At 65.3% G+C, this 18,587-nt stretch overlaps 2 protein-coding genes across 3 annotated transcripts in view; one reads left to right on the forward strand and one right to left on the reverse strand.

The window, feature by feature from the left end:
• Positions 1 to 4,552, forward strand: SLC31A2 (solute carrier family 31 member 2). The gene is made up of 4 exons (XM_068656762.1): positions 1 to 157; positions 2,466 to 2,532; positions 3,009 to 3,183; positions 3,679 to 4,552. Exons 1-4 carry the CDS (start codon positions 152 to 154, stop codon positions 3,845 to 3,847), a joined length of 417 nt encoding a protein of 138 aa, XP_068512863.1. The 5' UTR covers positions 1 to 151; the 3' UTR covers positions 3,848 to 4,552.
• The window catches only part of NIBAN2 (niban apoptosis regulator 2), a 24,922-nt gene continuing 10,798 nt past the window's right edge, over positions 4,464 to 18,587 (reverse strand). The window contains exons 1-14 of one of the 2 annotated variants that reach the window (XM_068656760.1): positions 18,107 to 18,179; positions 16,548 to 16,678; positions 13,762 to 13,890; positions 13,316 to 13,421; positions 12,600 to 12,767; positions 10,063 to 10,178; positions 9,882 to 9,986; positions 9,070 to 9,232; positions 8,676 to 8,863; positions 8,356 to 8,511; positions 8,003 to 8,119; positions 7,541 to 7,648; positions 7,318 to 7,429; positions 4,464 to 6,473 (exon numbers count right to left, since the gene is read on the reverse strand). In XM_068656760.1, coding sequence (XP_068512861.1) covers positions 5,569 to 6,473; positions 7,318 to 7,429; positions 7,541 to 7,648; positions 8,003 to 8,119; positions 8,356 to 8,511; positions 8,676 to 8,863; positions 9,070 to 9,232; positions 9,882 to 9,986; positions 10,063 to 10,178; positions 12,600 to 12,767; positions 13,316 to 13,421; positions 13,762 to 13,890; positions 16,548 to 16,678; positions 18,107 to 18,164 — 2,562 coding nt within the window. In that variant the 5' untranslated portion in view covers positions 18,165 to 18,179 and the 3' untranslated portion in view covers positions 4,464 to 5,568. Of the gene's footprint in view, positions 6,474 to 7,317; positions 7,430 to 7,540; positions 7,649 to 8,002; positions 8,120 to 8,355; positions 8,512 to 8,675; positions 8,864 to 9,069; positions 9,233 to 9,881; positions 9,987 to 10,062; positions 10,179 to 12,599; positions 12,768 to 13,315; positions 13,422 to 13,761; positions 13,891 to 16,547; positions 16,679 to 18,106; positions 18,180 to 18,587 lie in introns of those variants that run through there. The other variant, XM_068656761.1, reaches the window with a different exon arrangement.

Here is an 18,587-nt window from a genome sequence, read left to right on the forward strand (position 1 = left end):
GTGGCTCGGCACGGCACGGCTGGGCTCGGCACTACAACTCCCGGGGCGCTCCGCGCTGCGCGTCACGGAGCCGCGCCGGGCTCAGCCGAGCCGGGACGGGACAGGACGGGGCTGAACTGGGACGGGACGGGCTCCGCTCTGCACCGCCACCATGCAGGTGAGGCTGCCGCCGTGCCAAACCGTGCCCGTGCCGTGCCCGTGCCGGGCGCGCAGTGCGCGGGGCGCAGCCCGGCTGTGCGCGCTTGGCACCCACGGGGGGGGGCAGCCCCCAGCCCTCCCGTCCCGCTGCTGTGCGGGTGGGTGCGGGCACCCCCCGGCCCTGCCACCCCAGCCTTGAGCACACTGTTCACCAGCCAGCAGCTGCCCCTTCTTTCCTGGAGACCCCTTTCTTCTCTGGGGACCCCCCTTCTTTTGGGGACGGGGTCCCCCTGGAGCAGCCTCCTTTAAACCTCCGCTGTTGGATCTCGTTCCCAGGGGCCGTGCAGAGGCTGATTCATTTCCCTTGGCATCTTCCTGCAAAGCCTGTGCCGTGGTTCCTGTTTTTGTCCCGTGATTTGGCCGGGCTTGGGACGGGGACTGCGAGCAGCAGCGGCCCCGGGGAGCCGGCCATGGGGTGCGCTGCCTGCCTGCTCCTCACACCCCAATGCAGGGTGTCCCTAAGGCGTGTGGGGCTGGGTGCCCTGGTCGGACCGGAGCAGCAGGCAGCCAGCCCTGCTGGGGTGCGTGAAGCCAGGCTGGGTGCTGGGTGCTGCCCACACAGCTCCTGGGGGGTCACTGCCAGTAAGGGGGGGGCAGGACCAAGCCCCTTGGACCAGAATCCCTGCTGGCATGTCACCCCACAGTGAGGATTTTAGGATTTACCCTCAGCCTTTGGCAGCACAGTCAGCGTGGCTGCTGTCTGCAGAGGGGTCACGCTGTGGGGTCACTGTAGGATGGAGCCACAGCATCACAGAAGGGTTTGGAAGAGCTCAGAGCCCCTCCAACCTCACCTTAAACGCCTCCAGGATGGGGCACCCCCAGCTTGTCTGGGCAGCCTCCGAGTGAAGAATTCCTTCCTTGTATCTAATCTAAACCTACCCTTTTAAATGGAGGAGGGGGGCAGGGTGCCGTTGGCCCCAGGAGCATCGTTTCGGCCTCCCGGACACGCTGGGTACCCGAGGGCACGGGGCAGAAGCTGCCCAGGCTGGGTGCCCTGGGACCAGGAGCATTGCGGGGACCTTCTGCAGGTCACCCACGTCCCCAAAGTAACGTTACCACCGCCGTGCCCGGCCCTGCAGACTTAGGGTTGAAGCATGCAAAGGAGAAATAGTTTCATTTAAAGGCTAATTATCATAAATCCGTTGCCAAAGGAGGCTTAAAAGCGTAAGCCAATTATACGTCCTAATGTGCTTTGGTAACGAGTGGCCACAGCGTGTAATTAGAGGCTGAGAGCGGCGCGGGCACCGCTCGCCCTGGGCACGGGGAGCATGGGGGGGACAGACCTGGGCCGGGGGGGTCCCAGCTGCTGGGACCCGGGGGAGCTCTGCCAAGGGCAGGAGGAAAACCCAGCGCAGGTTTTTGTGGCAAAGGCCCAGGAATTGGCAGCCGTGCCCTCAGCTCCGGGCGGTTTCGCTGGGGAAGAGCCGCGGGCAAGGCTTTCTCCTCCTGTCCCGACGTGATGAAGCTCTCGGTCGGGTGGTCACCGGGTTAAAGGCTCATCAGGGCTGGGCACGCCAGCACCGGGCGGCTTCGCTGCCTGCCTCCAGCCCTCCCCACAAAGCAGTCGTGGTCCTGGGTGGGTCCTGGGCAGCCCCCGGCAGCCGGAACCGCAGCAACCTTGGGGCTTTGGCTGGAAAAAAAGAAAAATCCCGTGGGAGGTGCAGGAAAGCGGAGGGTTCCCGGGCTGGGCTGCAGCCGCCAGCCAGTTTCGCTTTAGGCTCCAGACGGCACCCGCAGCCCCTGTCTGCCTCCTCCTGCTCCTCCAGCCCCGGCAGCGTGCGGGTTGCTGCAGCTTCGGGCTCCCCACCACAAGGGTTGGCTCAGGATTCCTCTCGCCAGCCCAGACACGGGCTGGAAGGAAAAAGCTGCCCTGCAAGAAGGCAGAGGTACGTGCCGAGCCCGTTTTGCGTGGCTGGGATTTTGAGTTCCTCTTTTCCATTTCGGGAACCGGACAAAAACTGCACCGCGTGCCTGCCCGGCAGCCCGGCACCTCACCGGGGGCTGTGCCGGGCGCAGGAGGGGCAGGGCCACCAGGGACCTGCAGCCTTTGAAGGCTGCAGCTCAAAGCAGCAAAGCTGCAAAGAAGAAAGAGGCGACGAGCCGCACACACCTCTCGCTTTGATTCCGGGAAGGGCTGTGAGCAGGAAGGGGCCTGGGAGGGCTGTGGGGTGCCGGGTGCGCAGCCCTGCAGGAGCCACGGGGCCGCGTTTGCTGTGGTGCAGGCGGCTCCGTCACCCCCTAACCCCTGTTTTTGGCCTCTCTTGCAGATGACCTTCTTCTTCTCGGACACGGTGGTGCTGCTGTTTGACTTCTGGAGCGTGCACAGCCCCACAGGTAGGCTGCCAGCCCCGTCCGTCCCTCTGTCCATCCGTGTGCTGCTGGCCGTGCTCGCCAGCTGGGGAAAGGGGCGCAGGGCACAAAAACCACCCGGGATTTTTGCATTTCTGGCATTTAATTCTAAATAATGCCAGCAGTGATACCTGCTGGTGGGCTGGGAGCTGGAGGAGGGCACGGCCCCCCCACACCCAGCACTTAACACTGGGGTTTTGCTGCACTCTGCGGGGCTTTGGGGTGGCCCCAGCCCCGCAGGTCCGGTCCTGCAAAGCGACAGATGAACAAACCCTCCTCCTGCGAGCGGCTGGCAAGTTGTTTTTTTTTTTTTTTTATCTTTTTCCACACTGAAAAATATTTGTTCAGCTGAGGGCGAGCTGCTCTTTTCAGGAAAAAAAAAAAAAAAAAAAAAAAAGAAAAAAAAAAAAAGGAAAATAAAAAACCAGCTGCTGACTTCTCGGGGTCTGCTTCTGGGGCAGGGCTGGCACTCTCCCTGCTGGTGCTCGCGCTGCTGTCGGTGCTGTACAAGGTGGTGAAGATGGGCAAGGCCAGGGTGCTGCGCCGGGCGCTGCTGGCCGTGCCCCCCAGCCTGAGCCGCGAGGAGCTGCTGGAGCCCGAGGAGGGGGACGGCGGCCGCGGGGCCACGCAGGGCAGGTACGGCCCGGGGAAGGATTGGGCCCTGCCTGGTGCTCGGGGGTGGCTGGGAGGTGGGGACAGGGTGAAGGAAGGGCTGCGAAGGGGCTCCCAGGGGTGATGTGGGCGCAGGAGCCAGCCCTGGGGTGTCCCAGCCCCGTGGGGTACCCAGGGATGTGCCCCCAGTGTTTTCGGCTGCATCCAGTGCCTGCAGCCCCCGGGGTCCTTTTGGGGTGGGGACAGGCGCTCAGCTGGTGCAGTCCCAAACAAGGCTGTCCGGGGTGTTTCCTTCCCAACACAACCCTTTTAAGTCAAAATCTGGGTTTTTCACCTTACCTTTAATCCCAGCCGTGCCTGAGGCTGCTCCTAACGCCAGCCTCTTGCTGACCCCAGCCCCGTGCCCAGCTCCCTCCCCGTGCCCTACAAACCTCCCACAGGTCAGTCCCGGTGCCCTGGGGGGGGGCTGACACCCACATTTTCCCCTTGCTGACGGGGCTTTTGCTTCTCCCAGCGCAGGTGGTTCCAGTTCCACGTGGCGCAGACGCTGCTGCACGTGGTGCAGGTGGTGCTGGGCTACGCGCTGATGCTGGCCGTCATGTCCTACAACGCCTGGGTCTTCCTCGGGGTGCTCGCGGGCTCCACCGTCGGCTACTTCGTGGTGTACCCGCTGCTCAGGGTGGGCTAGGAGTGGGGACACCCCCCTCGGGACATTGCAGGGTGCTGGGGTGTCACCGCCACGGCCGCTGGCTGCGCCCCCATCCCTGTGCCGCGCAGGACGCGGCACCACCGGGGGTGGCACTGGGGCCGTCCCCCGGCTCTCAGGGAGCTTTTGGCCGTGGGATTTGGGGTGCTGCCTGCTCAGGGTGGGGGTGCTGAGCTCCCCTCTGCTGGGGGGGGTGCGGTTTTGGCACTGGGATGCTCTGTGTGTGAGCTGGGCAGGTCCCTGCGCTCCCCTCCAGCACTGATCCTGCCCCAAACCCCTCACACTGTGCCTTGGGGGGGCTGCAGAAGGAGCCGGGTGCTGGGGGGGGGCCCGGCTGCCCCCCACCTCACCCCCGTGCCTCCTGGTTCGCACTTTAGGATGGGAGCTGCTGCCTCCTGCTGCCTGTGGCAATAAAACCACCGGGGGCCTGGGGCTCCCCGCTTGGTGTGGGGCTGCTGGAGGCGATGCGGGGCCCCGGCACCCCCGGCTCACAGCGGGTTTGGGGGGGCTGCACCTCAGCCCCATCACAGTCCCCCCCCACACACACAGCAGTGTCCTGGGGCCGGGTGGTTGGGGAGTAAGGACAGCCTCCTCTGGCTTTAAATAAAGCTTTAGTTCTTTTATTAATTATTATAAGCATATCTTAAACATTTGTATAACATTCTTAATAAAATATCTTGGAAGAGACAGGTTTTAAGTTCCCAAGGCAAGGCACTTTTTTTTTTTTTTTTGGGGGGGGGAGGGGGCTCCCCAACGCAGGGGGGGTCGGTCCCCAATGTGTGCCAGCTCCTGAGTCTCACCCAGTGCCCCCAGCGCCTCTCCAGTGCTTTCGGTGCGTCCCCCGGGGCTGTGACCGACCCTACTGGGGGTCCCGGTGCCCTGCCAACCCCTGCCGAAGCCCCAGATGTTTGCCCCCCCCTCCCCGGCTGCTGCCAGAACCCAAATGTGCGAGGGCTGAGGGCTGGAGGCCAGGGGGTGATGCCCAGCTGGGAACCAAAAAAGCTTTCCCTAACTCCCAGCCGAGCCTGGGCACGGGGTGACAGCGGGCACGGGGTGGGTGCGGAGCAGCCTGGGGACCTTGTGCAGCCCCACACCTCGCCCCCAAAGGGCCAGGAGTTGTTGTGGCAGCACCCCCAGGCAGATCTCCTCCTGCCCCACACGGCCCCGTGCTCCTGGCCTCATCTCGCCCTTCACCCCCCCCGCAGAGCTGCGGCACCCCCAGCCCTCGCCGTCCCGTTTTTGCCCACCCTCCCCTGCAGCCCTCGCTCCCCTGGGTGCTGGTGACGGCACGGGGCCGCCGGGGAGATGCTCCCCGTGGGGAGGTTCCCAGAAAAACCCCACAGATGCCAACAGGGGATGGTCCCCGCTGCCGGGGGGGGGGGGCAGCAGCTGGGAGCATCCCGCAGGTATTGGGGCTCCAGCCCCCCCAGGCAGCCCCAGGCACGTGAGCTCGGCTATGGGGGAGGCAGATAAAGCATCTCTCCAGTAGAAAAGAAGAAATAAGGCAGAAGAAGGACAGAGCAGAGTGCAGCGGGTGCCCTGTGCTGAGCCGGGCCCCAGCCGGCCCCCCCTGGGCGGCGGCCAGCCGCGCAGCAGCGGGACCCCCCCCAGTTGGGTGCCCTCGGTGTTCCCCATCCCCTCCCTCTCCCGCAGCGCCGCCCCAGCCCCGGCAGCCCCAGGACCAGTCCACGGCGGGAACGGGGCTAGAACTCAGTCTGCACCCCCTCAACAACGCTCTCCGTCGTGCCCGCGGGCTGCGGGGGGCTGCAATCCGCCGGGGGGGCCACCTCCTCGCCCGTCTCCTTGTCACTGGGCTGGTGGCAATCCGTCCCGGCGGGCGCAGGTGGTGCTGTGGGGTGGTGCTCCTCGGCTCCTGATGGGATCTCAGCTCCAGGTGCGGGTGGTGGTGCTGTGGGGTGCCCTGTGGGGTGCCCTGTGGGGTGCCCTTTATCTCCTGCTGGCACCCCGGCTCCAGGTGTAGGGGACGCTGCTGTGGCTTGGTGCTCCTTATCTCCCGCTGGGATCTCGGCTGGGGGTGCAGGGGATGCTGTGTGGGGGTGCTCCTTATCTCCCGAAGGCTCCCCGGCCCCCGATGCGGGTGCCACCGGTGCGTCGCGGTGCGCCCCATCCCCATCGCTGCCCGCACCCTGCGGGGGGCTGTCACCCGGCGCGGCCCCCGCTGCCACCACATCCTCGGTGGCCCCGCTCTGCCGCCTGCCGTGGGTACCGTTCGTCAGCCGCTCCTCAGCCTGGCCGCCGGCAGCTTCCTCCGTGCCCTCCTCCGCCAGCAGCTCCCTGATCTCCGCCACCCCGCCCGGGGACCCCGGCGGCACCGCGGGCTCCGGCTCCGGGGAGCTGGGGGGCAGCAGCCCCTCGGCACCCGCCTCGTAGGGCAGGGCCCCCTCGTCGTCCTGGATCACCGACACCACCTGCTTGGCCCGGCGGCGCTTGTCGGCGGCCGGCTCGGCCTCGGGCTGCCCGCCGTGCTCCTCGGCCCAGTCGATGGGGATGCCCTCGCCCAGGAGGTGCAGGTTGGGATCGCTGTTGTGCATCACCATGCTGTCGCGGTACAGGTTGTGCTTCCGCTGCACCGCCGCCTCCTTCACAGCTGGAGGCACCGAGAGAGGGGTTAGAGGGGCAGGCACCGGCCCCCGGCACCCTGCATGGGGTCACTCCTTCCTCATGGGACACACAGCACCCTGTGTGGGGTCACCCCTTATAGGATATCCAGCACCCTGTGTGGGGTCACCCCTTCCTTGTAGGACACCCAGCACTCTTCCTGGGGTCACCCCTTATAGGACACCCATCACCCTGTGTGGGGTCACCCCTTCCTTATAGGGCACCCAGCACCCTGCACGGGGCCATCCCTTCTTCATGGGACGCCCAGCACCCCGTGTAGGGTCACCCCTTCCTTATAGGGTACCCATCACCATGTGTGGGGTCACCCCTTCCTTGTAGGACACCCAGCACCCTGCATGGGGTCCCCCCTTATAGAGCACCCAGCTTGGGGTCACCACTTCCTTGTAGGACACCCAGCACCCTGCACGGGGCCACTCCTTCCTTATAGGACACCCAGCACCCTGTGCAGGGTCATCCCTTATAGGACACCCAGCACCCTGTGTGGGATCACCCCTTCCTTATAGGACACCCAGCACCCTGCACAGGGCCACCCCTTTCTCATGGGACACCCAGCACCCTACCTGGGGTCACCCCTTTCCTATAGGGCACCCAGCACCCTGCATGGGATCACCTCTTATAGGGCACCCAGCCTGGGGTCACCACTTCCTTGTAGGACACAGCACCCTGTGTGGGGTCACCTCTTCCTCATGGGACACCCATCACCCTACTGCCCTTGCTCACTCTGGGGTCTCCCCACCCAGCCCCCAGCGCCCACCCCGGGTGCAGGAGCCCCCGCGGGGCAGAGCGGAGCCGCTCTGTGCTCCCCTCCCTACCTTGCATGATGTCTTTCATCACCGACTGCAGCACGACCTCCTCGTAAGTGTTCTCCACCAGGATGAAGCTGGCAAAGTCCTCGAAGATGAGCTCCTGGAACTTGGCCAGCTCCTGCGGGGCAGAGGCCGGTCAGCGGGGTGCGGGACGGGGAGGTGCCGGTCCCAAGGGATGCTTATGGGATTGCTGCAGCCCCTCCACGGGGCGCTGCTCCCCTCCTCTTACCCCCTTGCAGGTCGGCGCCAGCTTCTTCAGCAGGAAGGGGATGGTGATCTGCAGCAGGGCCTCCCTGAAGAACTTCTTGCGCACGGTGCTGCTGTCGTAGTCGTATTTCTGCGGGGCAGGCGAGAGCGGCTGGGTCAGCGCCCATAGGGCTGCAGGGTGGCGTGGGCACAGCCCCGTATTTTGGGCCCATTTCCACGGGGCTGAACGGGTTCCCCCGTCCCTCCCACCCACGCCCGACCCTGCGCTCCCCCTGACTTTCTGCAGAAGTGTTTGGGCCACCCCGAACCCCGCCTCTGGGTCCCCCGCCGGCTTTCCCACCCGCCCCAAAACCCAGCAAAACGCGTGAAAGCCTCGTTAGAAAGAAATGTGTCCCCAGAAGATTTCTGATATGCATCCCCAGGCTCCTCGCCCTCGGGTGAAGGCCACCAGGGGCCCCATGTAGGAGCAGCCGCCAGCCCTCACCTTGAGCACGCGCTCGAGGATGCGCTGGATGGACTTGCAGAGGTCGTCCTTGCCCTGCAGCTTCCCCAGCTCCTGGTGCAGCAGCGTCTCGAAGGTGTACACGGCATCATCCATTTGCTGCGGCAAGAACCATGGGGTCAGCGCCAGTGGGGGACTGGGGGGGCTCTTTTGGGGGCACTGGGACACCAGGATGAGCCTATACACCGGCAAGGCTCCCCGCAGCCCTGCCTGGCATCCACGGGCTCCACCCTGAGGACCGAGGGTGCTGGGGTGGCTTTGTCCCTGTGTCCCAGCTGCTCAGCCTGGGGGGCACAGGATTTGGGATTTGTCCCCCCCCCCGGTCCCCGTCCTACCTGTCTCATGTGGATCTGGGCCCTCTGCTTGAAGACAGAGGTGCTGGAGACGTCGAACCGCTGCTGGAGGCCCTCCAGTTTCAGCTGCTCCATCTTCTCGTAGCACGACTGCATCTTCACCGGGTGGAAGGCCAGGTGGGACAGCTTCTCCATGTACTGGGGACACGGCCAGGCTCAGCAGGGCCGGGTCTGCCACACGCCACCCCACCCCATGCCATCCACGGGCATCGTCCCTGGCCATCTCCCCAGCCCGGGGTCTGTCCCCAGGTCTGTCCCTGCCACCCTGAGCCCCGTCCCGCTGCCCCCCTGGCAGCTCTCACCTCCACCAGCTTCTCCAGGCCGCCCTCGTTGACGATGTTCATGTTCATGTCCGTCACCTCCTTGAAGAACACCTCCCGCACCTCGGCGAAGCCCTGGCTCGTGGGGGTCATCAGGGCCTCCAGGATGGAGGAGATGTAGGGCTGCACGTGGTTGCGGACACAAATCTCCGCCTTGGGGAGGACGAAGGCTGGGCAGAGAGCAGGGGTGAGCACGGTGAGCTTCCTCCAGCCTCCCCGCTCCCCATTCAGTCCCTGAGCCCCGTGGGGAGCTGCGCCCCTATCCCCAAACCCCTCCAGGAGAACCCTCCCAGACCCACAGGACAAGGCTAAGAGCTCTTGAAGGTGGCCCTGGTGTGGCACAGCTCCTCCCCGTGCCCTGTCCCCCGGGGCTCACCTCGGATCTTGCTGCAGAGGTGCTCCTTGGAGGTGATGATCTGGTCCATGTCGGTGCGGATGGTGCTCTCCAGCTGGGGCCGCTCCGCCTCGCACTTGGCCACCAAGGCGTCGTACTGGGCCTGGGTCTGCTCGTAGACCATCCTGTACACGGCATCCGAGATCTGGGGAGGGTGAAATGAAGCCCCCGGTGTGTACAAAGCCACGGGAGGTCCCCGAGCAGGAGGACGCCGGGCAGGACTTGACCCCACATGGCTGCCGGAGCTCCTTTTGAAGCCAGACGCTGCGATTTTGGGGCCAGCAGGCGGCAGGGCTGTCCTTCCCCTCCCTCCCTCGCCCTTCCCAGCTGTGCAGATTCACCCTGGGCCGTGCCGTGGAGAGCAGAGCTACAGAAAAAAAAGCAGTGTTTGTGCCTCCGCTGGCTGCCTCGGCAGCACGTTACGTGCTGGGTGGAAACCCCGCTGGCCACAAGGCTGTGACGGGCAGCCCTGAAATGTGCTCAGCCTTTGGCAAGGTCCTGGGCTGGATTTAGCCTGCGCTGCCCTAAAAATGGCTGGCTAAATATAGCGGGGCTGGGCTTTGCTCGGGGGGGCCGGGCTTCCTCCCGTTTGCTTCCCTCGCTCTGGGACGCGGGGAGGGCCGGGCAGGGCTGCGTGCGATGGCACGGAGGGGTGCCGGGGGTGCCAGCAGCAGGAAAGCCACCAGGAGCCCAGCCCGGAGGGACAGGGACCAGCACAGTGCCCCAGCGTGGGGGCAGAGGGTTGTAGGGGGGTGTAGGTTTGGCCCCGGTGTCCCCATGGCCACCACCCCTACCTGGATCCAGGCCCGCTGGCGCTCCGGAGCCTTGCCCTTGAGCCGCGGGCCGATGGCGCTGCGCAGCTCCGGGAGCAGCTCCTCCATCACCAGGTTACTCAGGATCTGCAAAGGGAGGAGGCGTTGGGGGACACTGCCCGACCCCACAGAGCCCCCCACCAGCCTGGGGGACAGCTCTCACCTGGCTTTGGTTTCCACAGAGCATGTCCCAGGTGCCGTACTGCTCCTTGGACTGGCGGTACATGCGGACGGCGTCGGTGAAGGCTGGGGCCTCCACCTTGGAGTCCTCAGAGATCCCTGGGGGGCGAAGGGGGAAACGGGAGAGTGAGCAGGGCAGCGTGGGGACCAGGGGGAGCCGCTGGCAGCATCCCCAGCCTGACACCACAGGGGTCCCCCCATGTCCCCTACGTCCCCAGGGCCACTGCACAGAGCCCAGGGCTGTCAGCGGGGCTGGGGGAGGCCCTGACAGCACCCCAGCCCCATAAACTGGGAAGGAAAAGGGCAGGAAAGCACCCAGGAGAAAAAGGCTCGGCAGGACCAGGAGCTTTTATGCACCATGGGGGCTCAGCAAGCCCTGAAGCACGGCAGGAGCAGGGGCACAGCAGGAGCAGGGGGCTCAGGGACCCCCGGTGGTGCACGGGGAGCTGGGGGCCCTACAAGCCCCCTGGGAGGATGGGGCCCTGGGATGCCCGGGCTGTGCTGGAGGCAGAGGGGCCCCGCAGGATGCGGAGCAGCTGGGGAGGAGGAGGAGGAGGAGGAAGGCTCTGGGTGGGGGATGAGTCACGGCAGAGCCCGGCGGGGAGGCGCAGCAGCAGCAGCGGTGCTCCAGCCGGTTCTGCTGCCCCCGGGATGTCAGCGCCCTGATTCACCCCGGTGTGGGGCTGCCACACGAGGGAGGGGGGGCACAGATCACAGATGTCACCCCCCTGTCCCCTACTGCCACGTCCACAGCCCCCAGGGAGCGCACAGGACAGCCCAGAGCCACCCACCCCACGCACACCCTGCCCAGCCCCAGGGGTGCCGGCGCCCTGCCGCAGCGAGGGGTGCCTGCGGGGAAAGGGAACAGCCCCGGGACACCCCCACAGAGCCCCCACCCCCCTAAACTCCATGCTAAAGCAGAGAGCAGCGAGAGCAGAGGTCCTCGGTGCTGGCCCTGCGCCCTCTCCTCGCAGGACCCCCCCCAAAGCCTGGGCTTGGTGCCAGGCAGGAGGGACCCGCCGCCTCCCCGGAGCGCCCGGCACACGGGGGCAGAGGGCTTGGGGAGCCTCAGCCAAAGGTGGCTTCATCCCAGCAAGGGCAGCCCCAGGCTGTTGGCGTCCTCCAACACGCAGGGATTATTTTTTTTTTTTTTAAGACGCTCGCTTTTAACTCCCAGCCTAAGCAGCTTTTCCCGAGGGACAGCTCGAGGCGTGGGGAAAAAGCAGAACCGCTGTGAACCCAGGGCTCTCTCTCTGGAGACCCCCCCCCGAGGGGTGACATCGCTCGTCCCTGTCCTTAGGGAAGAGCTGGTGTTACAAAAACACCGAGACTTGTAAAGGGAGGTGAAACTTCCCACACTAATCCCCAGCGGAGGCAGGCACGGAGCCTCTAATTTGGGAAAAAGTTGCTCAACGGCAACAAAAGAGCTTTCAGTGGAGTTGTAACAGTATCCGAAACCTTGCCAGAGCAGCGGCGGGCAGAAATCTGGAGCTGGGGAGGGAAGAAATGTCTCACAAAGAGGAACAGCCTGCAAAAATCAAGAAATCCACCCGAGCAGATCCCTTCCTGGGCCCGTGCCCGTGTCTGTGCCTTGTTTCGTCTCCAGTTTGGGAGGAGGAGAGGGTTCAGCAGCGCAGCCACGGGGATGGCTCGGCAGCTCCCCGGGGCTCACGGCTCTGCCTTCACCCGCCCAGAGCCTGGGCGGCCGGGGGGGAAAAGGGAAAGGGAAAGCTCAAAATAAATAAAAGCTCAAGATAAATAAATCAGCCCCCGAGCCCGGACATCCCCGGCTCACAGAGGGCGCACGGACGTGTCCTGGAGCAAGGAGTGCCAAAAGGAGGGGAAAGAGCAAAGCACTCGGATTTCAGCTACCACAGGGGGATGAAAACCCACACCAAAACGCACTCTGCCCCAAAAATATCGGGGCATCGAGCATCTCCCAGGAGGGCAAGGTGCATCGCCGGCCGGGCAGGTGGCTCCTTGCTTGCTACACGGAGCAGGGCCGGCGCCTCCTTCGCCGGGACGCCTTCCCAGAGCCCCACACAGCCCTGGGGCTCGTCCCAGGCGCGGCTCAGCAGGAAAATCCCCTTTCCCTGCCAGGGTATCGGCGGGGTGCCCGGCCCTGCCTGCCCCAGCCGTCCGCAGCCCCTTCCTGAGAGCCGGTGCCGGCGGAGAGTGGGAGGAAGGAGCGCAGGACGGTGGCCTGCACTTTTAATGACTTTAATTGCCAAGTATTTTCTACCTCGGGGTGGAAAATAGTCATTAGGGCTCCCCGCACCGGCGTCTCTCCAGCTGGCTCCACGCGGGCTCTCCCGAACGCTGGCACAGGCGCTGCGCTCCCCGGGGACACGGGGACGTGCCGGGTGGCCGGAGCCCCCCGCTCCCACCCTCACTGGGGCTTAGACACTCCCCAGCTCCCTGCCAATTCCCCTTCTTCACCCCAAACCCATCCCTTAGGGCCAAAAGGGCCCCCAGCACCCCGCCCGGAGGCGGGCGCCCCCCGGCCAGCCCCCAGCTCACCGTTGTTGCAGTGCCGCACGCAGTCCTGGAAAACCGCCCCCCACTTCTCCTGCTCCTTGCCCGTCATCACGCAGAAGTAGTAGTGCCGGGCGTAGGGGTGCCAGAGGATCAGGGGGAAATCCGTGGGGCACTTGATGATGGCGGCGTTCCCCGACTTGGGCGCCACGCCTGCGGGGGGAAGGATGCTCTGAAGGGGAAGGGGGTGGCTGCGCCCCGGCCCCTTGCCCCTCTGCACCCCGGGGATTTATTAGGGGCAGAGCACCCTGATGGAGGCAGCTGGGCTGCAGGCGGCTGCAGGGCTTCGTGGTGTTAGGAAAGCAAACACCAAAACCCGGAGCGTGTTTCCTGCCGGGGAGGTGTCAAGGCTCTTCCTCAAATCGCCAAGGCCAAGCACAGCCCCTGGGGACGGGGCTTTGTGCCGCAGAGCCCCCACATACGGGTGCTTTGCCTGGCTGGGGTTGGGATGTGGGACTCCCCAGAGCTGCTGGAGGTGCAGGAGGGGCACACGAGACCCCTGGGCTCCTCCAGACCCTCTGCCACCATCCCTCTGCCTCCCCCAAGAGCAGCACACTTCACCCCACACCCCACCCTGGGGGACCACGGGGCCGTTCTCCCTCCCTGCAGCCCCCCAACCCCATCCCATCCCCTCCCCAGCTGTCCCCATGGGGTTCTCAGCAGCGCAGGGACCTTGGGGCCCCCGAGCAGCCCCCACTCACCAGGCAGGCTGCTGCTCACCAGCTCCAGGTACTGCTCCACGGAGGTGAGGACCTTGTAGCCGGCGCTGTTGATGAGCACGCGGGGCGGCAGCTCCCGCTCGTAAGCCTGAGCAGAAAGAGCTGGTGAGCGGGGGGAGGACAGGGGGGGGAACACCACGGCAATGCGGCTCCTTTTGGAGCTGACCCCATGGGAGGTAGGAGAGAGGGTCCCCGTCCTCCTCCATCGGGGTGGAGGGGGAAGGAACGCTGCGTTGAAACACCACGGGGCACCGGGAAGCAGCGCGGATGATTTTGGGGACGTCCGAGCCCTCACAAGGAAATCAGCCCCGAGCGTTGTCCCCGGGGAGGAGAGGAGGGGAGCAGAGGGGGGACATCAGGAGGCTTTGAGCACCCTGAGCTCGCTGCCCCCCCGCCAGGAGGTGATGCTGAAGCCGGGGCGTGCTCACCAGTTTGTTCTCGTAGAGCACCAGGCCGTAGTTGTGTGGCACCACGCAGAAGCGGTTCCTCCACTTCTTGTTCTCCTCGATGTACTGGAAGAGGTTCCCCGAGTAGATGACGTGGTCCTCCAGCGGGACCTGCAGGGGGGACACCCACGGTGACCCGGCTGGCAGGGACAGGAGCTCATCATATCCCAAATCCCGGTGCCAAACCAGCGCCCCGGGGTGACAGCCCGGCTGAGTGCCCGCTCAGACCAGGAGCCTCCAGAAGTCCTCCTGAACCTAAATTATTGTGATTTGCCCCAACTGAGGCAGGAGGGGGCACGTACAGCCCAGCTGCAGCTGATGCTGCAACATCCCCAAAAGCAGGGGACGGGGCAGGGGGGGGACACCCCGCGTCCCCCAGCCAAGCACCCCAGGCAGCGCGCAGGCTGCCCCAACACCATCCCGAAGACAGGCGCGCTGAGCCGGCCAAGAATTCGTCCCAGGAATTTTTATGACCCCAGGAACATAAACAAGAGCCAAGAGCTCTCCTGGCAGCAGGAGCGCTCCGCAGCTGCCTCTCCGTGGTGGCCACCTGGCATCCAGCGTGGTGGCCACCAGGAGGGACCAGCAGGAGCAGGACCCCGGTGCCGGACATTGGGCTGGCACACGCTGCCTCCCCGTGCCCAAATCACTCCCCAAAGGAATATGGGGAGAGGGGAGAAGAGACCCTGCGGGGGGAAGCTGCTGGTGGTGACAGCCCCAACCCAAACCCAGCGGGGATGGGGACAGCGAGGGGCTGGCATGGCCAAGGGGACGCCAGTCCCAGGAGCCCCCACAGCAAACGATGGGAATTGTCCCACATAAACCAGGGGGTGGCCACCAGCCTGGGGCCCTGAGCCCCATCCTGCCCATCCTGCCTCACCGAGCCGGCCCTGCACACCCCCAGCAAGTATTTGGGGCACGCAGGTATGTGCCGAATTGCTAGGAGGGGCAGGGAGGTGGCGCTGAGCTGGAGGAGGGCAAAGGAGGGTGCTCGGGGACAGCTTCCCAGGGGCTGGTCATGGCCCCAAGACACTGAGCGGGGGGTGAGCGAGGGGCCTGGGCTGCTGGGGGCACCGCCGGTGGAAATATTTGGTCCCTGCTCTGGTCACTGCTGCTCCTTGCCAGAGCTTTAGGGGACCGAGCCGAGCCTGGCACCGCAGCCCAGCCGTCCCCCTCCAGGCCACCTGGCAGGGCTGCGGGAGGTGCTGCTGGGCACTGAGGTGGCCAAAAAATGGTAAGAAAAATAAAATAAATAAATTTAAATACAGCCAGAAGGCTTCCATCCAAGGACGTGGAGGTCACCACCCTGCATCCTGACATCCTCAGCTCTTTCAGCAAGTTAGGGCAGCGCTGAGCCAAGCTGGAGGACACAGCTCCCCCCAGCTCCTTGGTGACCCCAGACCCTGCCCCGAGCCCTGGGGTACCTCCAGCTCCCATGGGAACCCCACAGCTCCCACCCAGCTCACCCTGGGGACACTCGTGGGACCCCCAGCCGTGTCCCCAGCCCCATAAATCCCTTCTGGCTATGGGCTCTGCAGGCAGCGAGGCAGCTGAGGGGGCTCCTTGCAGGAGGACCACCCTATTTACACCCCGGTGCTGCAGGACCACGCCGTGCCCCCGACCTCTCCACTCGCTGCCTCGAGCTGGTCTCGATCATTCCCGGGCTCGGTGCAGAGGGCGAGCAGCCCTGGGGAGGCACCACCCGGGGAAGGCAGCAGCCGAACCGCGATGAACCCGAGCGGCTCCTCCCTGCGGGTGCCGGGCTCCCCGTCCCCACTCGGGAACACTCAGCTCCCCGCCCTGGCTGCGCCCGGCACACCCCGTGCCCGCGGTTGCGACACGCGCCCAGCACCACCCGCACCGGTCAGGACAGCCCAGGAGCTGTCACCTCCTGCTGCAGGGACCAGGACTTGTCCCCGTGCCCGGGGTGGGGGTGCTCCCCTCCCGAGAACAGGCGGTGGATGTGCGCGCCCGCAGGTCGCTGCAGCAGCTCCTTGATGCAACCCCCCTGGGTTGCTCCAAAAGGCGCTGAGCGAGGCAGAGGGACGGCCACTTCTCTTTTCTCCTTTTCACACCCTTTTCTCCAGGGGCTCTAGGAAACAAACCTTCTCCTCGTCTTCTCCTCACCAGCCGTGGTAACACCAGGTGGAGGGAGAGCCGCAGGGGCCAGGACAGCACCGTGCGGGGCAGCCGGGGACCCCACGGCACCGCCCCAGCCCCGGGCTCTGCAGCAAAAACCCCAGCGGTGGCTTCAAGCAACCCAGCAAAAGCAAACCCCAAAGCTCTCCAGGCATCCCCATACCTCCAAACCAGCTCCTCGCAGCAGCACAGGGTGGTGGATGCATTTCAGGGAGGATTTCCTCCCCTTCCCCAGCGCCGCACCATCGCCTGCCCCCAGCAGAGGGGAAGGGCAGCGCAGCACACCCGGCCGTGCCCTGCACCCAGCAGCCTCGCTCGGGGATTTATTGGGCACAAGCAGTTCCCAGGAGCTCCTCAGCAGCCAGGAGCACCTCCAGGCAGCCTGCCTGCCTCAAACACGTCCACGCCGGGCTGCAGCCCAAAGCCAGCCTCGCCCTGTCCCTGGGTGTGCTCGCTGCAGGGATCTGAGAAGAAAACCTTCCCGGAGAGCCCCGCGGGCTGGAGACCCCGTCCATCTCCTTGTCCTGGGGGTTCCTCTCCCAGTTCCTATGGGGCTGCCCGAAGCAGGGGGAGGAAGATGAGGCTGTGCCTTTGTCCCTGCCCTGGGGGGGGTGAGGCCGGGCTCTTACCTTGCGGTGCAGCAGCTGCGCCTGCGGCCCCCCATTGCCTTCGATCTCATAGCGGACGCTGTTGAAGAGCGCTACACCGTACTGCTCCTTGTAGCAGTGGGCAAACTCCCCCAGCACCTTCCCGGTCTTCTCTGCAAGGGGAGAGAAGAAGAGGGGAGAGTTAGGCTGGGGCTGGCATCGGGCACCCCGTGCTCCCCACCCCATCCTCCTCCCGCCGCCCCAACCCGCGCTGGCTGCGCCCTGGGCACCCATCCCCAGCACCGGGTCCTGATGGGGGCTGCAGCACCTCTGCCCCCCCCAGGTGGGGCAGCCCCACAAAGTGACCCCAGGCTCAGCTCCGTTCGGTCCCTGCGCATCCCACGTGGCACTTTTGGGCACGTTTGCACCTTTCACACCTGGCAAGCGCCGCGGCGATGACCCGGTACCCACGGGAGCAGGGTTCAGCACAAGGCCACGGCCGAGCCCACTGCCCTCTGCCCTCCCCGTCCAGCCCAGGGACTCACTGCAGTCATTTTTTGGCCCTTAATGTTAATGCCACGGATTCCTCTCCCAGGCAGGAATTTCCTGACATTAAGCTGGTTCCGGCACCGCGGCGCTTCCTGCGCATTGTGCGGCCCCGCTGCAGCCCCGCAGGAAGGGCTGAGCCTTCGCCCCCATACGTCGGCTGCCTGGGAATGGGGGCAACCCCCCCGGACCCCAAACTCAAGGTAGGACCTTGATAAAACAGCCAGGACCCTGCGGTGCCCCATAAAGGACATCACACGGAGCTGCAGGCTCTGCAGGTGGAGGTGCTCGGGGCCACGTGTGCCGCGGGGGACAAGACAACCCAAACCGTGTCACCCCCCCAGGAGGTGGGGACCCCACCACAACCCCCTGCAGAGCAAGCTGAGCACGAGGTGCCCCCCACCATCACTTCATGCATGGGATAGGACACTGCAAATCCACCCCCAGCAGCAGGGGCTGGGCTTTCCAAGCCCTGAGGCACGCAGCCAGAACTGGGCCCCCATGCAGGAGGCTCCTGCACCCCCCTAAAACCCGCCTGCCCCCGCAGCCCCCGCCCTGCCTGACCTCAGCGCCCAGGAATCTGGAGGTGCCCGAGGGACTCCCACGGCCTGAATCACCCAGGGCCCTGGCACGGCACCCCACAGCCAGCCCCGTGCCACCCGCACTGCTCCGGGGGGGCACGGTGGAAGCAGTCGCTTCCTGCCAGCACGACACCCTGCCCCATGGGCACCCTGCCCCATGGGCACCCTGCCCCATGAGCACCCTGCCCCACTGGCACCCTGCCCATCTCCAGGCTCCCTCTGGGGCTCTTCCGCAGCAAACCCCACCGCAAAGCATCAGCGCTTTGGGGAGAGACTTCCAGCAAACGGGAAACTTCCTCAGAGCTCCCTAGGGCGCACAGGGACTCAGGCTGGAATTTTGCTCAACTTTGCCCTGATTGTACGATGGGGAAATGACCGAAGCTGCCTGCACCCACACCGGGCTGCTCCGGAGCTCCGGCGACGCTGCCCCTGCATCCCCGGCGCGGGAGCCAGCACGACGCTGGGTGCACGAACCCAGACAAAACAGAGCCTGGCAGAGCCCGGAGCCTGCAGCAGGAGCCAAGATCCTCATCCAGCAGCGGCCGCCAGCCGCGCCGGCACGGAGCAGCAGCTGGCTCCGGCACGTTGCAGGTCCCCGCGGCACAGGAGGGGACAGGGACAGGCACAATCATGGCCCCGCTGCCACCCAGGGCGCTCCTTCCCCTGCCACCAGCGCCGGGGCTGAAGCACCCCTTGGGTTTAAGTTTTTAGCAGCAAAGAAGGAGGAGCCTGCTCGTACGAGCAGAGAAATTCCTCACCCCGATTTTGGCATTTTCTCCTGGAAAAAGCCCAGCCCGCTGCTGCTCCGCGCGCTTGTGTCCGCTAGGTACTGCAGTTGCAACACGCGCCTCCAAAAATGTGTTATTTTGGCTGGGGCTCTGGGCAGCGATGTTGACAGCTGAGATTTAGAAGGACAGTTTGAGGTTTCATTTCCTTTCAGTTCATGGGAAAAAAG

The sequence above is a fragment of the Anas acuta genome, chromosome 20 (genome assembly GCF_963932015.1).
Source record: "Anas acuta chromosome 20, bAnaAcu1.1, whole genome shotgun sequence".
Classification (NCBI taxonomy): Eukaryota; Metazoa; Chordata; class Aves; order Anseriformes; family Anatidae; genus Anas; species Anas acuta.